Source organism: Capsella rubella, unplaced genomic scaffold (assembly GCF_000375325.1).
Source record: "Capsella rubella cultivar Monte Gargano unplaced genomic scaffold, Caprub1_0 scaffold_4, whole genome shotgun sequence".
Lineage (NCBI taxonomy): Eukaryota > Viridiplantae > Streptophyta > Magnoliopsida > Brassicales > Brassicaceae > Capsella > Capsella rubella.
Genome location: NW_006238920.1, coordinates 6,155,418 through 6,178,633, shown reverse-complemented (window position 1 = coordinate 6,178,633; position 23,216 = coordinate 6,155,418). Strand labels below are relative to the sequence as shown.

At 31.4% G+C, this 23,216-nt stretch overlaps 5 protein-coding genes across 5 annotated transcripts; 3 read left to right on the top strand and 2 right to left on the bottom strand.

The window, feature by feature from the left end:
- Window positions 1–120: 120 nt before the first annotated feature.
- On the top strand, window positions 121–1,271 carry LOC17888107. The gene is made up of 3 exons (XM_006295252.2): window positions 121–347; window positions 458–558; window positions 898–1,271. The coding sequence occupies exons 1-3, from the start codon at window positions 187–189 to the stop codon at window positions 927–929; spliced, it is 294 nt and encodes a 97-aa protein (XP_006295314.1). The 5' UTR covers window positions 121–186; the 3' UTR covers window positions 930–1,271.
- A 7,472-nt stretch (window positions 1,272–8,743) lies between these two features.
- On the top strand, window positions 8,744–10,366 carry LOC17888823. The gene has a single exon (XM_006294509.2). The coding sequence runs from the start codon at window positions 9,124–9,126 to the stop codon at window positions 10,114–10,116; it is 993 nt and encodes a 330-aa protein (XP_006294571.1). The 5' UTR covers window positions 8,744–9,123; the 3' UTR covers window positions 10,117–10,366.
- Window positions 10,367–15,549: 5,183 nt separating this feature from the next.
- LOC17889218 (tRNA dimethylallyltransferase 2) lies at window positions 15,550–18,037 on the bottom strand. The gene is made up of 10 exons (XM_006294087.2): window positions 17,762–18,037; window positions 17,605–17,684; window positions 17,457–17,525; window positions 17,282–17,357; window positions 17,078–17,202; window positions 16,878–16,952; window positions 16,333–16,716; window positions 16,166–16,241; window positions 15,905–16,053; window positions 15,550–15,820 (listed from the first exon to the last, which is right to left on the bottom strand). Exons 1-10 carry the CDS (start codon window positions 17,985–17,987, stop codon window positions 15,674–15,676), a joined length of 1,407 nt encoding a protein of 468 aa, XP_006294149.1. The 5' UTR covers window positions 17,988–18,037; the 3' UTR covers window positions 15,550–15,673.
- Window positions 18,038–18,286: 249 nt separating this feature from the next.
- On the top strand, window positions 18,287–19,141 carry LOC17889493 (ribosomal RNA-processing protein 14-C). The gene has a single exon (XM_023784596.1). It carries the CDS (start codon window positions 18,287–18,289, stop codon window positions 19,139–19,141), a length of 855 nt encoding a protein of 284 aa, XP_023640364.1.
- A 93-nt stretch (window positions 19,142–19,234) lies between these two features.
- Window positions 19,235–20,364, bottom strand: LOC17889317. Its single transcript, XM_006295034.2, has 4 exons — window positions 19,998–20,364; window positions 19,797–19,907; window positions 19,635–19,715; window positions 19,235–19,549 (listed from the first exon to the last, which is right to left on the bottom strand). Exons 1-4 carry the CDS (start codon window positions 20,253–20,255, stop codon window positions 19,472–19,474), a joined length of 528 nt encoding a protein of 175 aa, XP_006295096.1. The 5' UTR covers window positions 20,256–20,364; the 3' UTR covers window positions 19,235–19,471.
- Between the last annotated feature and the right edge of the window lie 2,852 nt (window positions 20,365–23,216).

Sequence of the window (23,216 nt, the reverse complement as noted above, 5' to 3'; positions counted from 1 at the left end):
AAACAATCAGAATCAAACAAAACTACACAAACGAAAGCTATAAATAGATTTTGTCCCAAACCGGGATAATTCCGGTTTAATTTATACGGTTTATTCGAACCGCGTGCCCAGTTCCTACGGGAGGGTTTACGAAGGTTTTGGGGATTTTGCAGAAGCAATTGAAGAAAAGGAGGAGCAGAGAGTGAAATGGCTGCAATTGGAATCGCTTCTAGGTCTACTAGATCCATCTTCAGGAACGTCACTGCACGGAGATTGATCTCACCTAGAGCTAAACCCTCCGTTCCAAACCCTAATCTCACTTCCCCACGCTTCAACACTGCTTCACGAATCGAAGGTTCTGTTCCCAGGTGAATCCGATGTCTTCTGATGTAAATCTGCGTTTTTTTGGTATCTAGTCTTGATTCTTGTGATGCCCTTGATTGAAATTTTGGATTTTGATGTTTTTGAATCTGTAAAGGTTTCTTCGGAGAGAGCTAAGCACACAACAACCATTTCACAGCCTTGTTGCTGCTGCTTGCCTTGTTTCGAAACTCCCCTCTGATGTTACTTCCTATGAAGGTAATGATACTAAAACCTGCTTTGGATTTGGTTAATTGTATTACTCTTTCGTTTCTTGATTAAGCTACTCTCTTTCTTGTGTAAGATTAGTTTCAGTTATTGAGTTTCTGCAAATCCAATCTCTGTAGTTACATTTCGTCAAATGAAATATGCAAATGTGGTTGTCTTGGGCGTTTGAGCTTGTTTAGGATGTGGCTTAGATCATTGAGACATACCCATATCATTTATTTAGCATCATCTGAACTTGGCTGTGCAAAGGTTACTCCTTTAGAGTTGTGTTAGATGTCAGGAAGGAGTGTAAGATTTTTAACAACTATCCATCTTTGATGACATTGACAGGTAGATTTGCAAACTATCTCAGTCCCATCTAGTAACAGCACCTGAAGTTGATGGGTGGCTTAACATCCCGGGGATTGTTTTGCGCTAAGTTTGAGGTTTTTAAGGAAATTCAGGTTCTTAAGTTACATTCTGTCAACTGTCTCTTGCAATCTCTCAGTTTAGATTGAACTCTATTACATTTTTTTGGCAGAAGTTATTACTTCCATCTAGTTTTATTTGGGTTTGTATCTTTTTAATCAGATGATGATTCAACCATAGTTACTGTCAGAGTGTAAGATAAGCTCTCCCTGATTCATCCACTCTTTTTTAAAAGAAAATAAGATCGTTTGTATGAGATGAGACCTTTACGTATGTACCATTTGAATTATGTTCCATGGCCTTGTTTTTGACTCAAATAAGGGAAGTGATAAGCCTATGCACATCTATCCACTTGCTTGTTATGAAGTATCTGCATAGAGACTGTATCAAGAACAATCTCCTATTAGAATTCATATGCCATGTTGTGAGAATAGCTGACGTTGGTACTAATTTTTCTCTGTTCGATTCCAAAGCATGAACGTATTTAGGATATAAACTGTGATTTGTGGTCCCTATTGAAGGAAAACCTCAAAGGACGAAACTAAGTTTTACACGCTATTTTTTGTCGAATGACTCTTGTCATTGCGTGTATCGTTGATTTGGTTTGTCCATGAGGAGACCTTGATATGTAGTATTTAGCTTCATCTCTCTTCAAGTAGGCATGAGTAGTAGAGAGATTTCATTTGATGATTTGTTTGAGAGAGACTTGAAACCAGCCATATTACCACACAAAAACGGTTTTTCGAAGACACGAAAGTGGGTATGTTCGTATGAGTTGTTGCAGAAAGTTACAAACTAGAATACAATACAATGATGATGATTATTTTGCAGGCTCTAGTTTTGGGGTATGAGTCTTTGGGCAAAATTGAAATGGAAGTTTCTCTCAGGGACCCCAATTTGATACCAAAACAAGAACAGTCTTTGTAAAATGATTATTGAATGGTCATTGTTTGGCTTTGGTTGCCACCATGTGCATTTCAATAAAGCACTTCAGTTCGTTTTCCCTTTTCGTTACCATACCAAGCCAAAGAACTTAGCTTCTCTTTTCTATTTTCCACGTCGGCCAAGATATTATAGAATTGCCTTAAATTGTTGGAATTCTTATGAAAAATGTCATAATTTTACGAATATATTATTTTTACCAAAAGAAATATAAATATATTATTTTAAAACACTTATGTTTGTGATTTTTTTTTGGTAAAATACACATTTTATAATATATACTAAATTTTAAAAGTAAACAGAATTGACTAAATCCAAATATAACGAGTAAAATGCATATTTTATCGTATTTTTATATCTTTAAAATTTTACAAAAATGACAAATCCTAAAATTTGCTTAGGAAAAAAAAACAAATTTATAATTGATTTTAGATTGTTTCACACTAAATTCTCACGTGTGTTTGCGTTTACATGAATATTTTACACAAACGAAAAAAAGAGAGATTAAGACAAGCATTATAAAGTTATGGAGAAATAAACAATTGTTAATTTGTAGAAACACAAAAAAAAAATATCTGAAATTACAATTTTTCATGTGGGTGTCTGTCAAGTGCTTCCCACCAAACTTGGTGTTTCCGACCTATATATAAAATAAATGATTTTGACAAAACCAGTTTTGTATATTATTTGTTAGTAATGTCAAGTTTGTCTCAATGAGAAAGTGATCAGCTAACAAACTTTCAACAAAACCTAGAAATCTTACTAAGAGACACTAGCTAGTGCATAGTGATTTAAAAGACAATTTGGGCTTATAATTATTATTAACTCCTCCTAATCTTTGAGAGTTAGTTGTACATATGCGACTAATATGACAACAAAGCAACATATAAGTTAAATCAAATTCCTCACATTTCGTACCTCAAATTCAGCTTATCTAATCTAAACAAAGTTTGGTTTGGACATTTATCCATAAACGACGCCGTTGATCAAGGCCATGGTTCTATGATCACTTCATGTAACTCTCTCTTTGTTTGTTTTTTTTAAAGAAAAGAAAAATAAAACATACTTTTAATTTTTGTTTGCTAAAGAAAAAAACTTAGTTTTAATGTGAGCCAAGTTGTTTTCATATTAAATATGTGGTATTTTTCTGACTCAAATTCTAGAATTAGAATTAACATTCGAATCACTTGAATGATCTTTAATGTTATTTTTTATTATTATTATTTTCGAACAATCAAAAAGGTTATGGGCCGAAACTCATACATCCGCTCAGCCCCGAGAGCAGAGCATGATATATGATCTTATTCATTTGTGAGTCTTAAAGTTTTGTGGATTTGTGTCCAAACACTATAAGTTTGGTAGCCAAGTGATAGTGGTTCAATGGTTTCCGCTAGGTCTAAATCAAGTATGAAATGTTTCAATTTTGCAAACGTTAACAATCATACCAATAATTTTTTTTTATAATTTCGAAAAGAAATATTCAGTTTTCTAACAGTGAAATGTAATAATACGATCTTCAATTATCATCATAACTTTCAAAACACAAATAAACCAAATTGATCATGCAATCTAGGTAGCACATGGTTCGACCAATGTTGTCTAGTAAAAATACAACTTGTAGGGGTGTATGGTCAATAGATCTATACGAACTAACAATTGAACCAACGAAAATGCTATACAAATAATTATTCATGTATATCTCTTTCTGATCAAACATTTTGATTCTTAATATAGTCACCAATCTTGTTTCTCTGTTAAATGATTACAAACCAGTAATCAAATCGTATAAAGGAACCAAATAAACACATTTTCTCATCAAAATTAGTTTCGACAAGTTTACCACATCCACCCCTAGATCTTGTACGTCCACTTCTTTATCTAAGCCCTTTCGTTATTCGGATCTCGGCTAGCGGTTTTTGTCTTTCGTCGCATACACCAAGCCTAAAACATTCCCTTAATCCGCTTAAACGGATCATTTGATTCAATTTCGGAAATTAGTCCATTTAACACTAGCTTGAATGGGTGATCTAAAACTTAGTAAAGATAAATCAATGTCTAAGTTCTTGAGTAAAAAAACCAACTTATTACAAAAGGTTCGAACAATTCAAAATAATTATTTTGTGGTCATATAAGCGTGCGGCTTGATGCGTTAGTAAAATCTTACTTCGTTGAGCTTTTGTTTTGTAATGTTTTGTGCAAATCAACATACATATAAAATTAAATTATACTTTTTTATGCTTCCACTGAAGAAACTATACACTCACATGTTTTGTTTTCACATATACAAAGTTTTAGTGGAACTTGCTGCTATATTATGTTTTGAAATTGACCAAATCCTCTCACTTTATTTGGATTTATTCTCTAAGATAGAAAAAGTGAAGTCACATCTTAGTTCCTTCACTTTGCAAAGTATATCTCAAAAGTTCAAAAACAATTATGAAAGTCACGACGTTGCAATAACGATGGCGAGCACAACTCTTAAGTTCTATTTTCATGCATGCCCTCATGACCTCACAGCAAAATTGTAGGGCAGAAAAAAATGATTCGGACCATCGATAATACAGTTCGAACACTAACAACTCTTTGCACGAGTGTGTTCATATATTTTTCTTTTTTGATATTTGAGATTTCAAATTTTAATCTTCTTTTTTTTGATATTTTTCGAGTTTTTTTTGTTTCCCTTTGTCAAAATAATTTTCCATTTTTTTTGTCAACAAGGAAAGAAATTAGCTTATACGAGCCAATTTAAAGGACAATTGTTTACATACTTAACCAAGAACGGAATGGTGCAAACATTTCGCACCAGAAAATCCACTTTTACATTCAGGTTACATAATTTTTCATTCTTATACTTGTTTTCACAAAAGCTAAAGAGTTTTCATATTATATATAGTTACTTACTTACTTTCTAGATATCATATTATAGAAGGAACATTGAGCTTACATTGTCTTTACAACTAAAAAAAAATTAGTTACAATGTTACCCGATAACATGTTATACTATAAAATAAACTCGGTTTTCTATAGCTATAAACGTAGGAAAATCGTAGGAAACATAGCTACTTTCGTAATTAATTTGCGACTATTATTAACTATGATACTAGCTAGTAACTTACATAAAACTTGCAAAATGATAGATTGAGAATAATAATTGTATATTGTAGTTCTGAAATAAATGATGGTTCTCCATTGTGGGACACTAAACACAAGACCCTCACAACTCACAAGTGGATAGGGGACCTTGTAAAGCAAATGCTTGTATATCGTATCGTAGGGTTTGCTGTCGATGTTCTCAATTCATTTCACATATTGTGTCTTCAATGTTCCTATCCAATAGAGTCTTCTCTTTTTAGCTGCCTTTCATGTACTCATATATCCATTAGCCGTAGATATTAACTCTTTTCATGTCCACTTTCTAAGAGAACTTCAAATCACCTTTGAACAAAACGAAATCGATTGAGAGAGCATTGATGGCATGCAAATTGTTTACCTATCATATATATGGTGTGGGTTTGAATCAACGTGGTAATGTTATGACAAGACTAGCACAAGTCATTTCTATATATATGCTACTAGGCTATATGTCTTGGTCAATGATTTTTATTTTGTTTATTTTGTTTTGTTTTCCATCTTTTTCACTAATTAAAATGTAGTAGTGCAATGCTCCAAATTTCAATGTGTAAAAATTAGCTGAGAATAGATAGAAAAAAACCAAAACATTATTATTCTGTCAATGTCTAAACATATGTTTTCAACTTGTGCAAGTATATGCCCATCATATATACCCATTCATCTTACTGGATTTTGGTAATTGATGATGGTGACATTTTGCATTGCTAAAAGAAATTATATATGATCTCTAGCTAGCATTACATGACAAGCTTTGTCTCATATCATCCAATTTCTTTCTCCTTTTCGGTTTTCCGATTTTTATTTTCTTTTCGGTTAAAATTTTCCGAATTTTTGGTTCCGTCTACTGAGACTAAACCACGTAGTGGATTCCATTCGGAGCCATCGTTACGCTAATATTAAACTTATTCTTTGTATATATAATACTTAAGATTGTAAAAAGTCTTAAACAACTCCAATGCTAGTATGCTATAGAATTTTTAAAAAGAGAGAGTAGGAGAATAGACTCATGGGAGATGGAATTGATTTCGACGTACCTTCATACCACATGCAGCCACATGACTTCTAAATTTGTTTCTGAAGTTTTTATGAACCCAATATATAATAGCATTGACCTCTCAATTTAATGTAAGTTCTCTTCACTGCATCTAACACCTATTGAATACATTTTTGTACCTATATTCACTAATTTCGTTATGAATGTCATATGCCAAATCATCCTTTCTCTTAACTAGGTCAACGGCTTTGTAGACAAACTTGATTTGCCTACATAATCACGTAATTAAGAACTTTCCCAGCAATGAACTACTACTCTAGAAATATATTGATTTAATAGTAAGTATGAGAAAACGTTTTTAAAAATAAAATATAGAAAAAAAGACAGAGTACATGCATTTGTCAGACTTGATTCCAAATAGTTTTGTATTAAAAAAATCGATGCTGTTTTGTCATATTATGAGTTTAAATCCAAAAATATATATGTTGTGAATTGTATATACACTACTTAAAAATATAGACATGAATATTTGTTTATTATAAGTTTGACATTCTAATAGTATAGATTAGATTAAGCTGAATTGAGATGGAAAAAAGAAAGCAAAAAAAAAAGAAATTAGCTCATTTTATGTGGTACTTGAACAAATAATTCAAGATGTTATTATCATTTATAGATATTAGTTCTAATTTTTGCTAAATATGATACAAACAGAGACCCACCTAAATCCATTTAAAATAATTAATAGTGAACCATATTTAGCTATATGAACAACTAATTAAATCATTTAATTAATTCACATACAAAACATATTTTAATTTTCTCACAAGAAAACTCACTTTTCCTAGCTATTCTATAAATATGTAGCACAAATTCAAATGCGCAAATTAGAATCTGAGTATATTATAAAACTTCAAGATCGAAACATAAGTTGAAAACATTTTGATTTAAATAATCAGAAAGCTCCAAAAGCAAGATACTTGTTCTCAGATCTCCAGATGTTAGGCTGTCTTCATAAACTCTTTTTAATTTATTTTATAACTTATCAAACATAATTATATATCTCTTCTCCCAACAGCAATAACTTTTTAAGTTTTCTTGATTAATTTACTAAACAAGTAATTGATAGAAATGGTCATCATTCTTAATTATTAAAGAACCCTCATGTTTCCATCAAAATGTTTTAGGATATATACCTAAATTCACAAGTTGGTTGTCAGTGATTAGTATCATCATTTCGTTTGGGATCAAAACATTGATTCGAATTGAATGCATATATTCATTATACAAGTTTATAAGGTAGTGTTATAACCTTGTAAAAACACTTAAATTGTAGATATCAATCTAACATCACTTCAAATGAGTATATGAGTATTTTCTTTTAAATTCTAGAGAAAAACGTGAATTCTTAAATTAATCATTGTTAAAATATATTCTATCTGTTTTTAATTAGTTGTCGTTCTAGAGTTATAATTTTGTTTATAAATAGTTGTCGTTTTAGATTTCTATACAAATGTTTAGTGAAATTCCAATTTTATTCTATTTTTAAATGTTTTGACCAATATAAAATTAGAAAGTATATCAAAAAGATAAAATAAAATATAATTGAATTGTTTTTTTAATTTGTGTGTAAAAATCTTAAATAACAATTAATTAATTCAAAAAATTTATATATACTATTTTTTTTGTTGCTTCTTCAGAATACGCTAAAATTAATAAAAGTAAGAAATTAATTCACTCTTCTTACCTTTTTCTATTATAGCGTTAAAGAGTTTTTACGAAAATGTTTTCATTGTTTTAAGTGGTTCTAACTAATTTTCTATTATTATTTCCTAAATGAATACAACATATTCGACATTTTTTTATAGTTTAGAAACAAGATTATATGACGTCAAAAAACTAAATTATATTTATTATTTATGCTCGACAAGAGACGTCAAGTGATAACTTGATTTAAGCAAATTAATAAAGACAACAATATAAACAATCCTGACTGGTATGTTACAAAACTTTTTTTATCCAATTCACTTTGTTTTACTCGTGTATTTAAAACGTAAATGTTATACCATTTATTTATTTATTATTTATTATTTATTGGTCAAAATACCATTTATTTCTTAAATTTTTCTTCTGTATGTCTAAAAATTATATATTAATGACAATAGAAAAATTATATATAATAATTTAATATTCTTGAAAAATCCTAATAATTCAGATACATACTCTTAAAATATCTGTTTTTTTGGAGACAGATCGAGGATATTTTTTCCATCCATAATTATTTTTTTAATCACTAACCAGTTGTCTTAAATTGTAACTCTCGAAACTAAAACATATTCATATAACTACGTTACTAAACTTGTTCTTATAGTCTGACAGTTTCTTAAATTAATTGAGAGTTACTTTGACCAAAATAAATTACAAAATAAAAAATTCCTCTAACCTCTATATTCAAACCTTCTTTAAATCCATATAATATTTTCCCTAAATTAGAATATATCAAATCTCATCATAAATCTAAAATTCCCTTATATAAAAAAAAAAAATCAAATCAATTTCTAAAACTAAGGTTTAATCTTTAAAAAGTCATATTTGACTAACAACAAATTTCATTTCCCTTTTACAATTTTTTCTTAATTTAAAAAAGTCATAAGTTGTACTATTAAAACTTTTTAAAATTTAGTTAACATACAACTACACTTTAAACAAAAATATCATAATCAAAAAAAAAAAATTGTGTCCCCAAGACAAAGAAAGCTCAAAACTACTTAAATTCGCCATCTTTCATCTCCACTCTTCTCTTAACACACACACACACAACACAACACCCTAATCCATTTCTCTCTCTCTCTCTCTCAACCAAAACCAAAAAAGAGAGAATAAAGAGGAGAAATCAAAATAAAGCAAACCCAATCTTTAACCTTCTTCAAGAACCCCAGATTCGTTGTTACTTTCTCATTCATTCATTCTTCTTCTTCTTCTTCTTCTTCTCAACATTTTCTTGATTCTTAAAGTAAAACAAGAATCACACTTTGTTGTTTCAAGAAGCAAACAAAAACAAAAGTTTTCATTTCTTTCCCAAGATGAGAGATTTGGTGTCATGTTTTAGCGAGAACTCAATAAACGTGACACATCCATTATCATTATCATCTTCATCATCATCATGTTCAAAGTACAGTACAAACAACGTTTGTATCTCACCATCATCATCATCTCTCATACCATCATCAACACAAACAGCCATTACAAGCATCTACAAGATCACTCTAACCAAGCATCATCTCATCATCAAAGTCACTTGGTGTAATCCACACAACAACAATGGTCTAAGCATCTCTGTTTCTTCCGCAGATCAAAACCCTTCAACGCCTCTCAAACTCAACACTTCTTCTCGTTTCTTCCGTAAGAAGAAAGGTAACAAATCTGTGGACTCTGATCTCGGCAAGATCGAGGTCTTTTGGGATCTTTCTTCAGCTAAATACGATTCAAACTCTTGTGGTCCTGAGCCTATCAATGGCTTCTACGTTATCGTCCTCGTTGATGGTCAATTAGGTCTTCTTCTTGGTGACACATCCGAAGAGACTCTCCGTAAAAAGGGTTTCTCCGGCGACATAGGTTTCGATTTCTCTCTTGTTTCTCGACAAGAACACTTCACAGGGAACAACACTTTCTACTCGACCAAAGCTAGATTCGTTGAGAAAGGAGACTCGCACGAAATCGTCATCAGATGTAATAAAGAAACAGAGGGTCTAAAACAGAGCACTCATCATCATTACCCTGTTCTCTCTGTTTGTATCGACAAGAAGACAGTGATTAAAGTGAAGAGGCTTCAATGGAACTTTAGAGGGAACCAGACGATCTTTGTTGATGGGTTGCTAGTGGATCTGATGTGGGATGTTCATGATTGGTTCTTTAGTAATCCAGGAGGAGGAGCTTGTGGAAGAGCTGTGTTCATGTTTAGGACAAGGAATGGTTTAGACAGTAGCAGGCTTTGGTTAGAAGAGAAGATGGTTAAGAAAGATGAACAACAAGACAAGCTTGACTTCTCTCTCCTCATTTACGCCTGTAAGAGTTAAAAGAAACACAAAACTACAAAAAAAACAAAACTAAAGAAAACTCAATTTTTTTTTGTTTTCTTTGTTTTTGAGATTTATTACAAGAAATTGGTGATTTGATTATGTTTTTTTAATATTTGAGAATTTTTTTATGGGTTTTTTTTCTTCTTGGGAGGAGGAGTATAGATTTTTTATTTTTTTCTTACATATTTTATATTATTTTTGAGTTGTGATTTAATATTGAGAAATTCGAAAAATGTGAATTTCTTCATAGGAGTTGTTTTTATATTTTATTTTTGATGGTATTCTTATGAATTCAAGAACATTGGATGATCTTTAAATATTGAAGTCATTTTGTTGGGAAAAGTATTGTTGTTGTCTCTATGACTCTTTTTTGTTTTTGGCAACATTGTGATTTCTATAACTATGTAGGCTCATCTACACAGTTATACATTTATTTGATTTCATAAATGTTTGAAGTGTAATTGATGATTATATATATATGGTTAAGGAAGAAGAATTGAAGAGTGTGAAATAAGATGAGAATAATATTTGGTTGGGGGAATATGTGCACGCCTATAAAGATATGCATGGAGCCTCTATTTAAAGTACAAAAAGTTATATAAAGGTCTTTAGAATCTCTCTACTCTTCATGCTAATTTTTATTTTCATCTTAATCTAATAAAAGTATATAATATAAAAGTTTTTTTTTTTGGATTATGTTTTCAAGTTGTAACTCTAGTTAGGTTGTTAACATCCAATTGAATTAAGGAACAGTTTCTTATAGTTTTAGGTGACTACATTGTAAATTAGAAGAGTCAAGTAATGGTTTAATTTTAGTTAAGTTTGTTTCGGTTAGGAGAGATTTAGGTGGTGACAACCTAATCAAGAAACAATTTGTTTCTTCTAGGTTTGGTTGATTTGGAGAGTATTAGGTGACTGCATTGTAAATGACAATGTGTATGTTTTTTAGTTTTAGAAAATTTTCTGTCTAAAACCATTATTAGTAAAAAGAAACCTGAACTAGCTAGACTTAGGTTTACTTGTAAGTTTGAACATTGATATATTGGGCTAGAATCTAGATATTATAATAAAACAGTATAAATATTTTGGTCAAAGAAGATTTCAATATTAGAGATTCTTAACAAGTGCAGTAAGTACACATTTAGCCAATACACATAAGCCGTTGTAGAGGGGTCGTCGTATATTATGAAGTAGTGCCACACTTACTTCATTGTGTACTTTGCCAGTTCGAAGAAGCTCTATGATGGCTTATGAGCTCTAATTTGATTTTAAACCGAGGAGTAGTCTAAAGATAGCTGCATGCAAATATCCCCTGCCTTGATTGCTAGAACCTCCTCTTGAAAGGCAGTATGAGGCAAAATGAAACTGATCTCTACATATATAATCCATCACTTGGAGAGATAGAACGAGAGATCTCAAAATGAAACTGTGGTCACATTGTACAAACTGTAGTCTAACATATTTTTCTGTATAATGTGTCACTTACTCCAAAGTTAAGCCATCCTTAGCATACTCTAAAGTATCCTGATGATTCATTTGATCATATTATATATTGGTGGAGAGTTTAGAAAGTAAGTGATTTTTATTTTTATTTTTTTTGAAGTAAATGAATGATGTGGTCCTCTGTCAGAGAGATCTTAACATCTAAATGTCTTCAGTTTTGTAAACTATTAACCAATCATCCAAATTTTTATCTATTGACTTCTCTCAACTCATTATTTACTTTGAAACACTCTCAATTCTAATTGTATATGTATTATTTAAAACTATTTTGTAATGATTTTTTTTATAAGTAGAACTTATTTTAAGTTTTCAACATTGCATAGAGTGGTCACTTCATTGATTACATTTTTCAGACCTTGGGTATCCAAGACCTAGTAGTAAGAAATTCATACTTAAAACCTCCACTGTATTTTCTTGCTTAGTCTATAGCTCGGATCTATATGAGATCTTTTTATTTAAGATTCAATTGACGAATCATAGCATAGCATTTTCAAATCTCAACTTAAGCCTATATATAAATTCTTTTATTTATAAAATATAAAACGAATTTTTAATTATTTATTATCGATTTTTGTTTAAAATCCGATTATTCTTTTTCTCCAAATTGTTATGCTCTAATACCAATTACCAAACTAATGGGATACAATGATAATAGAGTTTTTAGGCTCAAATTTTTTAATTTCTTTCTAATAAAAATGTTTTTATTTTCTTTTTATCAATGTGAAAGAAACAAATAAAATAAAATAAAAAACTGAAAAGGGAAAGAAGATACATGTGCCACACAGTGACTATATTGCTTTCACCCTCCTTCATGAGTGGTCCCTTTTATTGTCTTACAATTTAATTTTCGAATCAAAAATCTATCAGTCCTTATATATACTCATCCAACAAAGTACTCTTTTCCTCTGCAAAATTATTTAATTTCTTCATATACTCCAAACTTAGATGCCACAAACAATCATATCAATTTTTATTATTTATTTATTTATAACTCGGATAATCCGGTTCGACAAACACCATGAACTCCAAGTATAACTCGGATAATCCGGTTCGACGAACACCATGAACTCCAAGCCACCTCGCAGGGAATTTTCTCCCTAATTAGTTCTCGGGTCAACGGACTATAAAATCTGACTCATCTCGAAACCATATGAACCCGGGAAAGCTCTTTACAACCTCTCCTTCGTGTGATTATGCCCACTAGATCATGCCTATATATAAGCAATCCTTTCAATTTTCTTGACTCAAATTTGTTAATCCTTACAAAACAAAAATTAATTTAGTAGACTAACACATTCCATGAAAATTAACAATTTTAATATGGAAATTGAAAATGACAAGATAAAAAGGTTAAAAGGAAGAATGAGTGAGTAACGGTATATCAGAGAAATTAAATTTGGCAAAGGCTCTCTCATCGTCACATGGCACTGCATGTGTCCTTTGTAAATGTTAGTGTACCCCATTTATATAGCCACACAACCATCTATTTTTTTAATATATTTTTATCCTTTATATTATTTTTTAATTTTAAAATATATGTCCTTCAATGCAATTATTTTTTTTATAGTAATTGGTACAATGCCAAATTAACATCAATGCGAATATAAAATAATACTAATAATAATAATAATAATTTTTTTTTTGGTCAAGTTATTATTATTGTATACTAATATATACACACATTAATAGGTACAATGACAGAGTAACATAAATGTAACTATGCATTTGATTTGTTGAGAAGTGACCTTTACTCTACATATCCCTCAGTTCTCTCTTTTACAAAATCTTTGACATTATTTACTTCTTTTTTTCTTCAGTCAGGTCGGCCAACACAAATTTTCTAGAACACAATTATTGTGTGAAACTTATAATATCCAAATACCAAAGTTTATACGAACGATTAAGACTCTTTTTGTTTCTAGCTAGAAAAAATTAGATTGTTCCCAAAAAAAGAAAAGTAGTTTCTTTTATTTTATTTTTCTGATACATTTTAATTATTTAATCATGAAAAATGTAAATTTGAAGAAAAATAAATAGTATTGATTAAGAGTTATAGAAATTTTTTAATCACAAGAATGTTTATTTATAATTAGATTTTGATTTGTTTTTAATATTTTTGAACAATTTTAAAGTTAGATTAATTAGCAACTAATGGAGTACTTTTTATTTTTATATCTTAAACTAAAACTACATTTCACAATGGTAAACATAAAACTCAGAAATCTGTAGAATATATTTTAAAGGTGTTTTTTTATTACAGTTACACAAATATACATATAAATTTGCATTATGATACATTTGTGATGAAATCGGTATCATGAATTGTTTTCATAACCAAAGAATTCCATATCATAATAATAATCTTTAACATTTACTGAAAAATTTGAATGATATATCTCACTCTATTTTTTTAATGCTAACAGTAATCAATCCATAGCTAAAATTATAATAATTGAAAAGAAAAAAAAATCTAGCCTAGAGACCCACATCATAAATTATCAACCACCATAAAACAAGAATTTGTTTAAATCTTATAATATCTTATTCTGATTAGTCTACCAATAGACTAGAGACATTGCAAATTTCAGACAAGTCATAATCTTATAATATCTTAAAACTTCATTAGGTAATGAAATATCTCCAGATATATATATGTATTGATCATAGTAAAAAAAGTCTATAGAACATGATGTTGGCTTTTACGTTAGAATCATTTTAATGGTCCAATTCAAACAAACCTGTTATGGTTGAGTGATTTTGAAGCAGTCAATTTTGAAGAGTCTTAACAAATGTGTTAACATAGTTTTGTTGTTGCACATGAGTGAGCTCCCGCTCGTTTTGTCAAAAAAATTTATTATGATCGCGAGTCTTTTTCTAAGAAAAATTTCAAATGACTTCCACAATAATGAGTTATTTTATAGTCTATACAATCATTTGAAACGTAACTTTTAAGAATACATTAGTAGAAGTGTAGTCTCACCTATATTATATACACTAAAAGAAGTGTAAACTATAGAGTAAATTTAGTGCAGCTAAGTTGAACCAAATTCGTAAATTTTTAACAGCTTTTAATCTATTTTGAAATGGTTTCGATCACCATTAAGTTCGTGTCTGGAATTATATCTTCATCGGACGGTTAGTAAGTTGTTCTTAAAAGTTTCAGTGACTTGTTGACATCAACATAATTTTTTTTTCTTTGTCCTCTCATTCACACTTACGATACCATGAATCACTTTGTATTCGAACTCAAATATAAATAATTTCTAAATCGGACAAAATAAATACACATTTTGATAATATAGAACCAAATCAATTTTTGCAGTTTTTTCTTCTGCAGTACCTCGGCGTGACTTATTTAACCTTTTCAACATGTACCACCATATTAATATATCATGTCACAAAAGCATTCTCAAAAAAGTGAAAAATCTAACCTTGTTACTAATTCATTTTGCGGTTAAACTCAATCAACTATTCTATTTATTTATTTTTTGTTTATATCCGCGGACTGTTATTTAGTAAAATAACAATAGTGACTTAACTACCCATGTTGCCCTAATGGAAAACATTAAAAGTAACTGTACAAACACGTGTATATTAAAGGATCATAAGGACCATTCTTGTAGTGAGATGATGATCATTGATGGGTCTATCTTCTCTTCTCTTGTCCTTTAATCAATTTATCTCGTGATCACTTTTTTTTTCCCTTTACAGCCCCATTCCTCCACCTATCTCTTTGGACAACTGTTCCTCTCTTTTTCCCTTTTTGCAACAACTAAAAACTATTTCTTAACTTTGTTCCAAATTTTTAAAACAAGTTAATCAGTAAAGTGTTTTTTTTCTATCAATCAAAGATGGCCCTTAACAAACTCTTGTCATTAGAATAGACATATTCAATTTTTTTTGGTGATGCTTTTAGAGACACTGATGTGATTAGGGAAATAGACATTAGATTTTTCGGACATGCAAAAACCAATCGTAATGTGTTTGATGGGATGGGTTTTGAATATTCTAATTCATATCGACGACATCACTTTTAACATCTCAAAGTCACTCATTGATATTTTGGTTCTTCTTCTTGCTTCTCTCTACTTTTGAAAGTTTGGGACTTTCTGAGTCGAGTGGTTCTCTTACGATGTGTACGGCCTTGTTTATGTTGCTCCCACTCGTGTCTTCCTCTTAGTACCTTGTTTCCACAAGCCTGCTTCCAACAACATGTTTCAGTATCTAGTGATATTTCCACTCGAGTTTAAGAGAAACTGCATATGACAGAAACTTAATGTACCTCGCAAACGTATTGACTCCATAGATCTCTTTCAAGCGACTTTCCTGATGTTATATCGCTACCCGTATCAGTTTCTTTCATCAGGAAACACCGGAGAATCTCTGCAGCAGGTTTAATCACTTGTGCATCCCATGACTCTTCAGATTTGCCTTTAATAACAAGAAAAAAAAAACACCAACAAGAGAGATCTTAAAGTTTGTTCTCCAATTAAATTAGCTTGTGGTATTTACTAGAAACATTGCTGAGGCACATAATGCATACTTAATATGTACTCTGTTGCATCAATGTAATGAATATTCCAGCCAAAGACCGTTTCTAGCCTACTCAGTCTTCTTTTCTGAAACACGACATAAAATGAAACGTTTCAAAGTTGATGAATCAATTTAGACAAGTTAAAGAACACAATTTTTGCATCAAGGAGGACTTACTTGTCGACGAACAAGCCTTCTGGTATTTAACTTCACCCTATCAATAGCGTCCTCTAACATAATCCTCAACTTATCGTCTTTAGGAAAATTCAGAATCTTCCTCAGATTCTTCTTCATAGTCTTATCATCCTTGCTTGAGCTCGTTAACTGACTCTCCGAGAGATGTATTTTTAGAAAATCTTCAAACTCTCGGACACCTATTGATTGCCTTAAGCCTCTAGTATAGTCGGCTCCCGGTTTATAGATGTCATATACTTCATCGAGTAGTCCAGCTTCTACCATGGAATCGACTCTTTGTTCCACGTATCTGTCCAGTACCGGGGTTTCAGCGTCTATGCATATCAAACAGTAATCAAAATGAGAGGCATCGATGCAGCCCCAGTTCTGCTCTGCCACAATACATTAGTTAATCAACTTCTCAAAGCAGTTAAGGGCTATCAATAACTCTTTGAATATAGAGGATAATGGTTTATGTAAAGAGAAATACCCACATCTAGATGCATGTTTATAAAATCAAATTTAACCCGGGTAAAGAAGGAACCTACCTCTGCAGTCTTTCCCTGATAAAGTTTGCTTGGAAGAACTCCTTTACTAGCATGCAAGCTCAGGTATTGATTAATCTACAAAAATCGGACCAGAGTGAGTAAACCATAAACCGCATCAAAATGTGTAAGACCAGCAAACTCATATTCTCAGGAGCATTGTATATCTACACAGAAGGAAAATTGCGAATCAGAAACCTCACTTTTCTGTGATTATTAGGGTGAATTCTGTTTGCTGCCACAGGATCAAGCTCTTTTAGAAGGTCATAGCCATGGCTCAAATCATCTCTCCCAGAGACAGACTCGACACCCAAGCCAATTTCAACCACTGTCAGCACATTGTATCTCATTATCAAGTCATAAAATTTCCCAATAAACTCTCATGCTGATCGTAGATTCATTAATACCTGAAGCAACATCTGAACAACACTCCTCGGTATCTTCTGCTGCTGTATCATCAAGAAGAAATTTACTCACAACAGCCTACATGAACAAGATAAAAAATCAACTGCTTTAAGTAAGGTGGCTTATAAGATGATCTAGCCACAATACAAACATGACTTAAGCCACCTATAAGATTACCTGTATATAGTAATTTGTTCCTCCAACAAGAACTGGAATGTGATTGCGAGAAACGATCTCTTCAATAAGCTGAAACAAATCAATCAAAACTACATCATAATACTGATATACAGATACAGAGCAGCAGAGTTAAAAGATGTCTACTCACAGGAACAGTGAAGTCTCTAAAATCTTTAGCTGTGAACTCCATATCTGAGCTCACAGTCCCAAGTAAATGATGAGGCACTCCTAAATAATCACCAAATTCACATCAAAACCAAGCTTAATCTACGATAATTTACTAAACAAAATCGGAACTTTGATACCTTTCTGCTCGTTGATGGTGACCTTATTGGTGAGAACGTCGAGTCCAGAGTAAATCTGCATTGCGTCGGCGTTAATAATCTCCACCGGAAAATGAGACGCCAAATCAACGGCGAGCTTAGATTTCCCAGACCCTGTTGGACCCATTATCACAATCACCTTCGCCTTCTTCATCTTCATCTTCATCTTCTCTTCCTCGATTCCGCCATTGCTAGGGTTTAACATCATCGCCTTCGTCTCTCCCTCTCTTCCTCTCCTCTCCGCCGCTCCTCCGACTTGTCAATGTAAACCGGAGTTAACAGAAAAAATTGATCTGGTTTATAATTGAACCGGTTTCAATTCAGTTTGGTTTGGTTTACTAAAAGGCCCATTCACGTAAAAGTCCAGTGAAAGATCGGCCCAAGATGCGTGATTCGTAAGTCTCTGTCCTCTGTTTTAGAAGATTTAGGTTACGGTTTGTTTCTGCAACTTGTCTACGACTACGAGCATAGGCATTGTTCTGATTGTGATTGGTTTGTGATTATCATATGACAAAGAAAAAGGAGAAACTTGATCTTGATGTCGATATGATTCATCGTCATGGTGAGTTCTCGGACAAGTTAATAAACCTCATCCCTGCAAGATTCTATCTGTCCGATGATGATACAGAGAAGAAGTGGTTTCAAGGTCTTAGCAAAGCAGAAAAGGCTGATGCCAAGAGAGAAACAGTTGAAAATATAAAGAAGGCGAAGAGAGATAGGTTAGATCCAGACAAATCTGCTTTGAGCACTCTTGACTTGCAGAAACAGAAACTGGAAAAGGAAAAGTCCGGTAATGAGACAGATATTACAAAGTCTATGTTTCTTGGCTTGCAAGAAAATAATACATTTGAGAAGATGAGGCAACACTATCTTCAGAAAAATAAGAGGAAGAAGATAGACTCAGCTGCTGAGGAGTTGAACGTTGTTGAAGAAGCTGTGAAGGATCTTACTTATGGTTATGTCAAGATTGAGGACAATGATGCGGGAAACTGGAAAAAGAATAAGAAGAAGAGAGTTTCTAAGGCGAAAGAGCTTGAAATGGCGATGAAGTTAAGGGATTTAAAGAAAGATCCAGAGAAAGGGGATGTTGTTGCAAAGAAGAACTCATGGCAAGCTGCTATTAAGAGAGCTGCTGGTATCAAGGTTCGCGATGATCCAAAGCGGTTGAAGCAGAGAATCCACAAGGGGAAGAAAAGGCGCGAGAAGAACGCCGAGAAGTGGAAAGAAAGGGTTGAAGTGCAAAAGAAGGTAAGGGAAGAGAAACAGCAAAAGAGATCAGAGAATATTACTGAGAGGATTCAACAGAACAAGATGAGGAAGATTGCCAAAAGAGAGAAAAAACTCTTACGCTCTGGCTATTAATTTTGTTATCTATATATTACCGAGTTCTTGGAGCTATGTAACATGTTTACATATGCTTCTCTGTGTATTCAAGAATGCTTTTGTAAGAAATTATGAAAGAGGTTAAAGTTTGCTCTTACAGAAAGAAGTCAGGAAGAAAACATCATATTTGTGGAGCATTGTCACATACATGAAACTGAAACACATTTATGCTAAGGTTACTGAATCAGGAAAAAAACAGATTTGGATCACACAGACGAGAAAATATCGAATCAAACAATTACAAAAGCACAAAAGAAAGAAGAAACCAAAGCTAGCTGCTTTTGCAGCCTTTGTCATCATAATCTTGTGTCAGCGTAGAGAAACTTCAATGCTTTTGCTGAGTTCCTCAAGCTTTGTCATCCGTAGCTTCTCGCTTTCGGTAACCAGCTGAAACACACATTTCATACCAAAAAGATTCAAACAAGAACCATGTTTGAAACTAAATGACAAATGGAAACAGAGAATGTTTCACCTCAACAAGCTTGCTAACAAACATAGATTTCTCTTTGTTCTTTTCATTGTAAGCTTCAAGTGCTTCTTTGAACTCTCTCTCCTGTAACAAAAACAAGAAATAAGCACAAGAATCTGCAAGAAAGATAAGTTTAGTGTGTAGACTAAACATACATTAGTTTACCTTTCTCTGACAACTCTGTCCTAAAGGCTTGAGTTCTCGGTTAATAGTATCGACTCTTTTCCTTATCGCGGATATCTCTTTTCTCATTGGATCGGTAAGAGCTTCAAGCTCCTGAAAAAATGTACAAACCACACAACTCTCTCAAAATTAAAACCCTATATCCTAAGCATTCTTGAAAATGTTAAAGAAAATCAAACTTACTTCTCGAATCTCGGCTAATCTTCTAGTAGCTTCTTCCGCGAGTCCAAGCTTTGTCTGAACCCTATCCTTAACCTCCATCTTCCTCCTCTCAATCTCATCTTCTTTAGCCTTAAACAAAGCAAAAGCAGACTGTGAAAGCTCCTCTTCTTTATCATCAACCATGGGACTACTACCATTGATACTTATGTTCCCTGAGCTCTTGATACGTTGAATAAATGGCGATTGTGGCTGTTCCAAGATCTGTCTTGTCGTTGCCATTGTTCTTGATCAGATCCTTTTTTCTCTCTTCCTCAATGACTAGAAGATGACTTGTTATATAACCCAAGACTAGCCTTAAGAGCCTATCAAGACTTGTTACAGCTGTTGAATGACCAAAATGTCCTCTTAGTCAAACACACACCATATATTTTAGAAATTTATAAGCTCAGAATTTGGCTCATATAAGTAAAAAGAAGAATACCAAGTGGGGCTAAAAGGTCTAGTAGGTTTAACATGTTTATATTGAATTGGTAAATCTAACAATATTTCTCTAAGAGTTTGGTATATTTGAAAAAAATAGGTAGCTAAAATGTTATTCTCATTGTTTGGTTTCTCAAATTTATAAATAAGACAAGATACGTATAGATAAAGTAGGCCAATGTATGGATTAAATTTAGAAAAAAAATGTTAGGTGTGAAGTTGAAGGCAAAACAGAAAACATATATTACAATATTATGCAATTGAGTTTTCATGAAGATGAATTCTGAAAATAACAGATAGATAAATATATTTTCTTTTTCTTTACAAAAGACATAAAAAGCTAAAAATATAAAGATGTTAGAGAGTGCTTGTAATTGAAGGCTTCTTGTAATGTGGAGGAGACAGTGAAATATGGGGTTGTACTGTGGCTGAAACTTACGGGAAAAGCAATATTGTTGTTTTGATTATTGTTATATATATTTGAGAGAACATGTTTACATATTTATACGAATAAACAGTTAGAAACAATTTGGTATAGTTTCTTACAAGTTTTTTTTTTAATAATCAAAGAGATTCTGGGCTGAAACTCATACATTCTCTCATGTCCGAAACCAAAACATATTATATGGTTTCGTCCCAAAGCTCTATTCGAACCGGCGACCTCTGAGTTTTTGCTAGAAATCTTTACTACTTAAGCTATTAACACTTGGTTTTTTACGAGTTCTTTCAAGTAGCAAGTTACATTGAACAAATTATATAATTGGATGTATCATTTTAACTAAAAACTTTAGTTTAGTGAACATGATTGAGCCAACTTAATCAGTTAACTAGTGATGGACCCGCACGTACGTGCGGAGTTATTTTTACAAAATTACGATTTGTTAAATAGATGCTATTTTGGTGAAATTTTGTTATATGAGTTTATTTGATAAACTATATATAGACACACAGTTGTAAAATATAGATATTGTATTAAATAATACAATTTTAAAATTATTTAAATGAAAATGATAAATGATATTACTTGTTTATTTTTTAAACTAATCAAAATATTTCACTGTTTGCTTAGAGATGTTAAATCGGATTTGGGTTTGACTTTAGTCTGAACTGTTTTATGTGTAGTTTAGAATGAAAAATCCGTCATGTCCCTTTCCGTCTTGTCCTGAACTGTCCCGTCCCACCCCGCCCCGTCCCGTCCCGTCCCACCCCGCCCTGTCCCGTCCCGTCTTCTATGTGTCATAAAATTTCTGTCCCGTAATCGTTTCTTTTTAAAACATAATCATTTGTCAATGTTTATTATAAGAAACTTGGTAAAATATTTAGACGGGATACCTGTATTCCTTGTTTAAATATTTATTTTTATCAAATTAATAAAAATCTAATTATCAATCTAAGTCACATGCTCCCACCAATTTCATTCACAAGGCACTGTCTGTAATCCTAGCATACACAATCCTTGTTCGATTTTTAATTTTATTGATCTTTCCGTTTCATCTTTATTTCTCATTACTTTTTTCAATTCAAAGATTCATGTTTTAGCCTTTTTGTTTTCTAAAGATTTAGGTATTTCTATGTTTTTAATACATGGATTTATTGTAGTTTTGTTATCCGAAGTATACGTTATCTTCTTGTACCCGTCATATCATGTCTAAATATTTGAAATAAATAGGAAAGTGGAAATTAAATTTAGCAATTTAAATTACATGTCCCCGTATCATACTCGTAGTTTTATATTTGAAAGTTGAAAGTGAATTTCACTTTATAACCATGTCTCATAACAATTATATCTGTTCATGTTTTTTTTTAATGAGAAATAATTCAGATAATGTTTGTTTTCGAATTATAAGTTCCCGTCTTGTATCCATATAAGTTTATATTTTTTTTTAATAAATAACACCATTTACATGTAACTAAATATTATTTTAATATTTGTAAAATTTCATATAATCGTCCAAAAGTAGAGATTTATACGTCCCAATGTTAAATTTTGTACAATATTTTGAGATTTTGACAATTAAATATAACTACCAATTTTTTTATTTCAACCGGTTATCCAAAACTTATATATCATATTTTTCAAGGATAGTTTAAAATTGTATGTATATGTGAGATAATGTTTGTAGATATTTATTTATTATATCATACCAATTTGACATTTTATTTGTTTTCAATTAGATTAAATCATAAAATATAATCCATTTATTATTTAAAAATTGGTAATAAGTCGTTAAAATCATTTAAATGTGATATATCCACTTGTTATTTAGTTTTAATCTTAATAGAAATTTTATATGTTTATAATCTCACAATGTAGTTAATGATTTGATAAAACAATTATTTAATATTTGATAATAGTAATGATATGCAAATTGCCAATGGATGAAGATTTATTTTGTTAAGATTGTGTGAAATCATATATATAAAAGTGAGGTTTCACTCTCTCCTTATTGGTGGAAAAATATTTAAGGTTTTAATTTTTTTTAAATAAATAAATAAATGTTTATGACAATCATTCAATACAAAATTTAATTACACTATAAGTTATAATCAAATGGGAAAGAAAATGATTATATATTTGAGCTCAATTAAGATAGCATTGTAAGAGCTTGATTATATATTTGGTTAAAACTTTTGTTTTCAATTATATTTCTTCTTTATTTTATGTACTTCTTCAGTTTTTCATTGTTTTTATACTATTAAATATACAATACATATGTATAATAATATTTTATGGCTATAAGGAAATTACTTTATCGATGT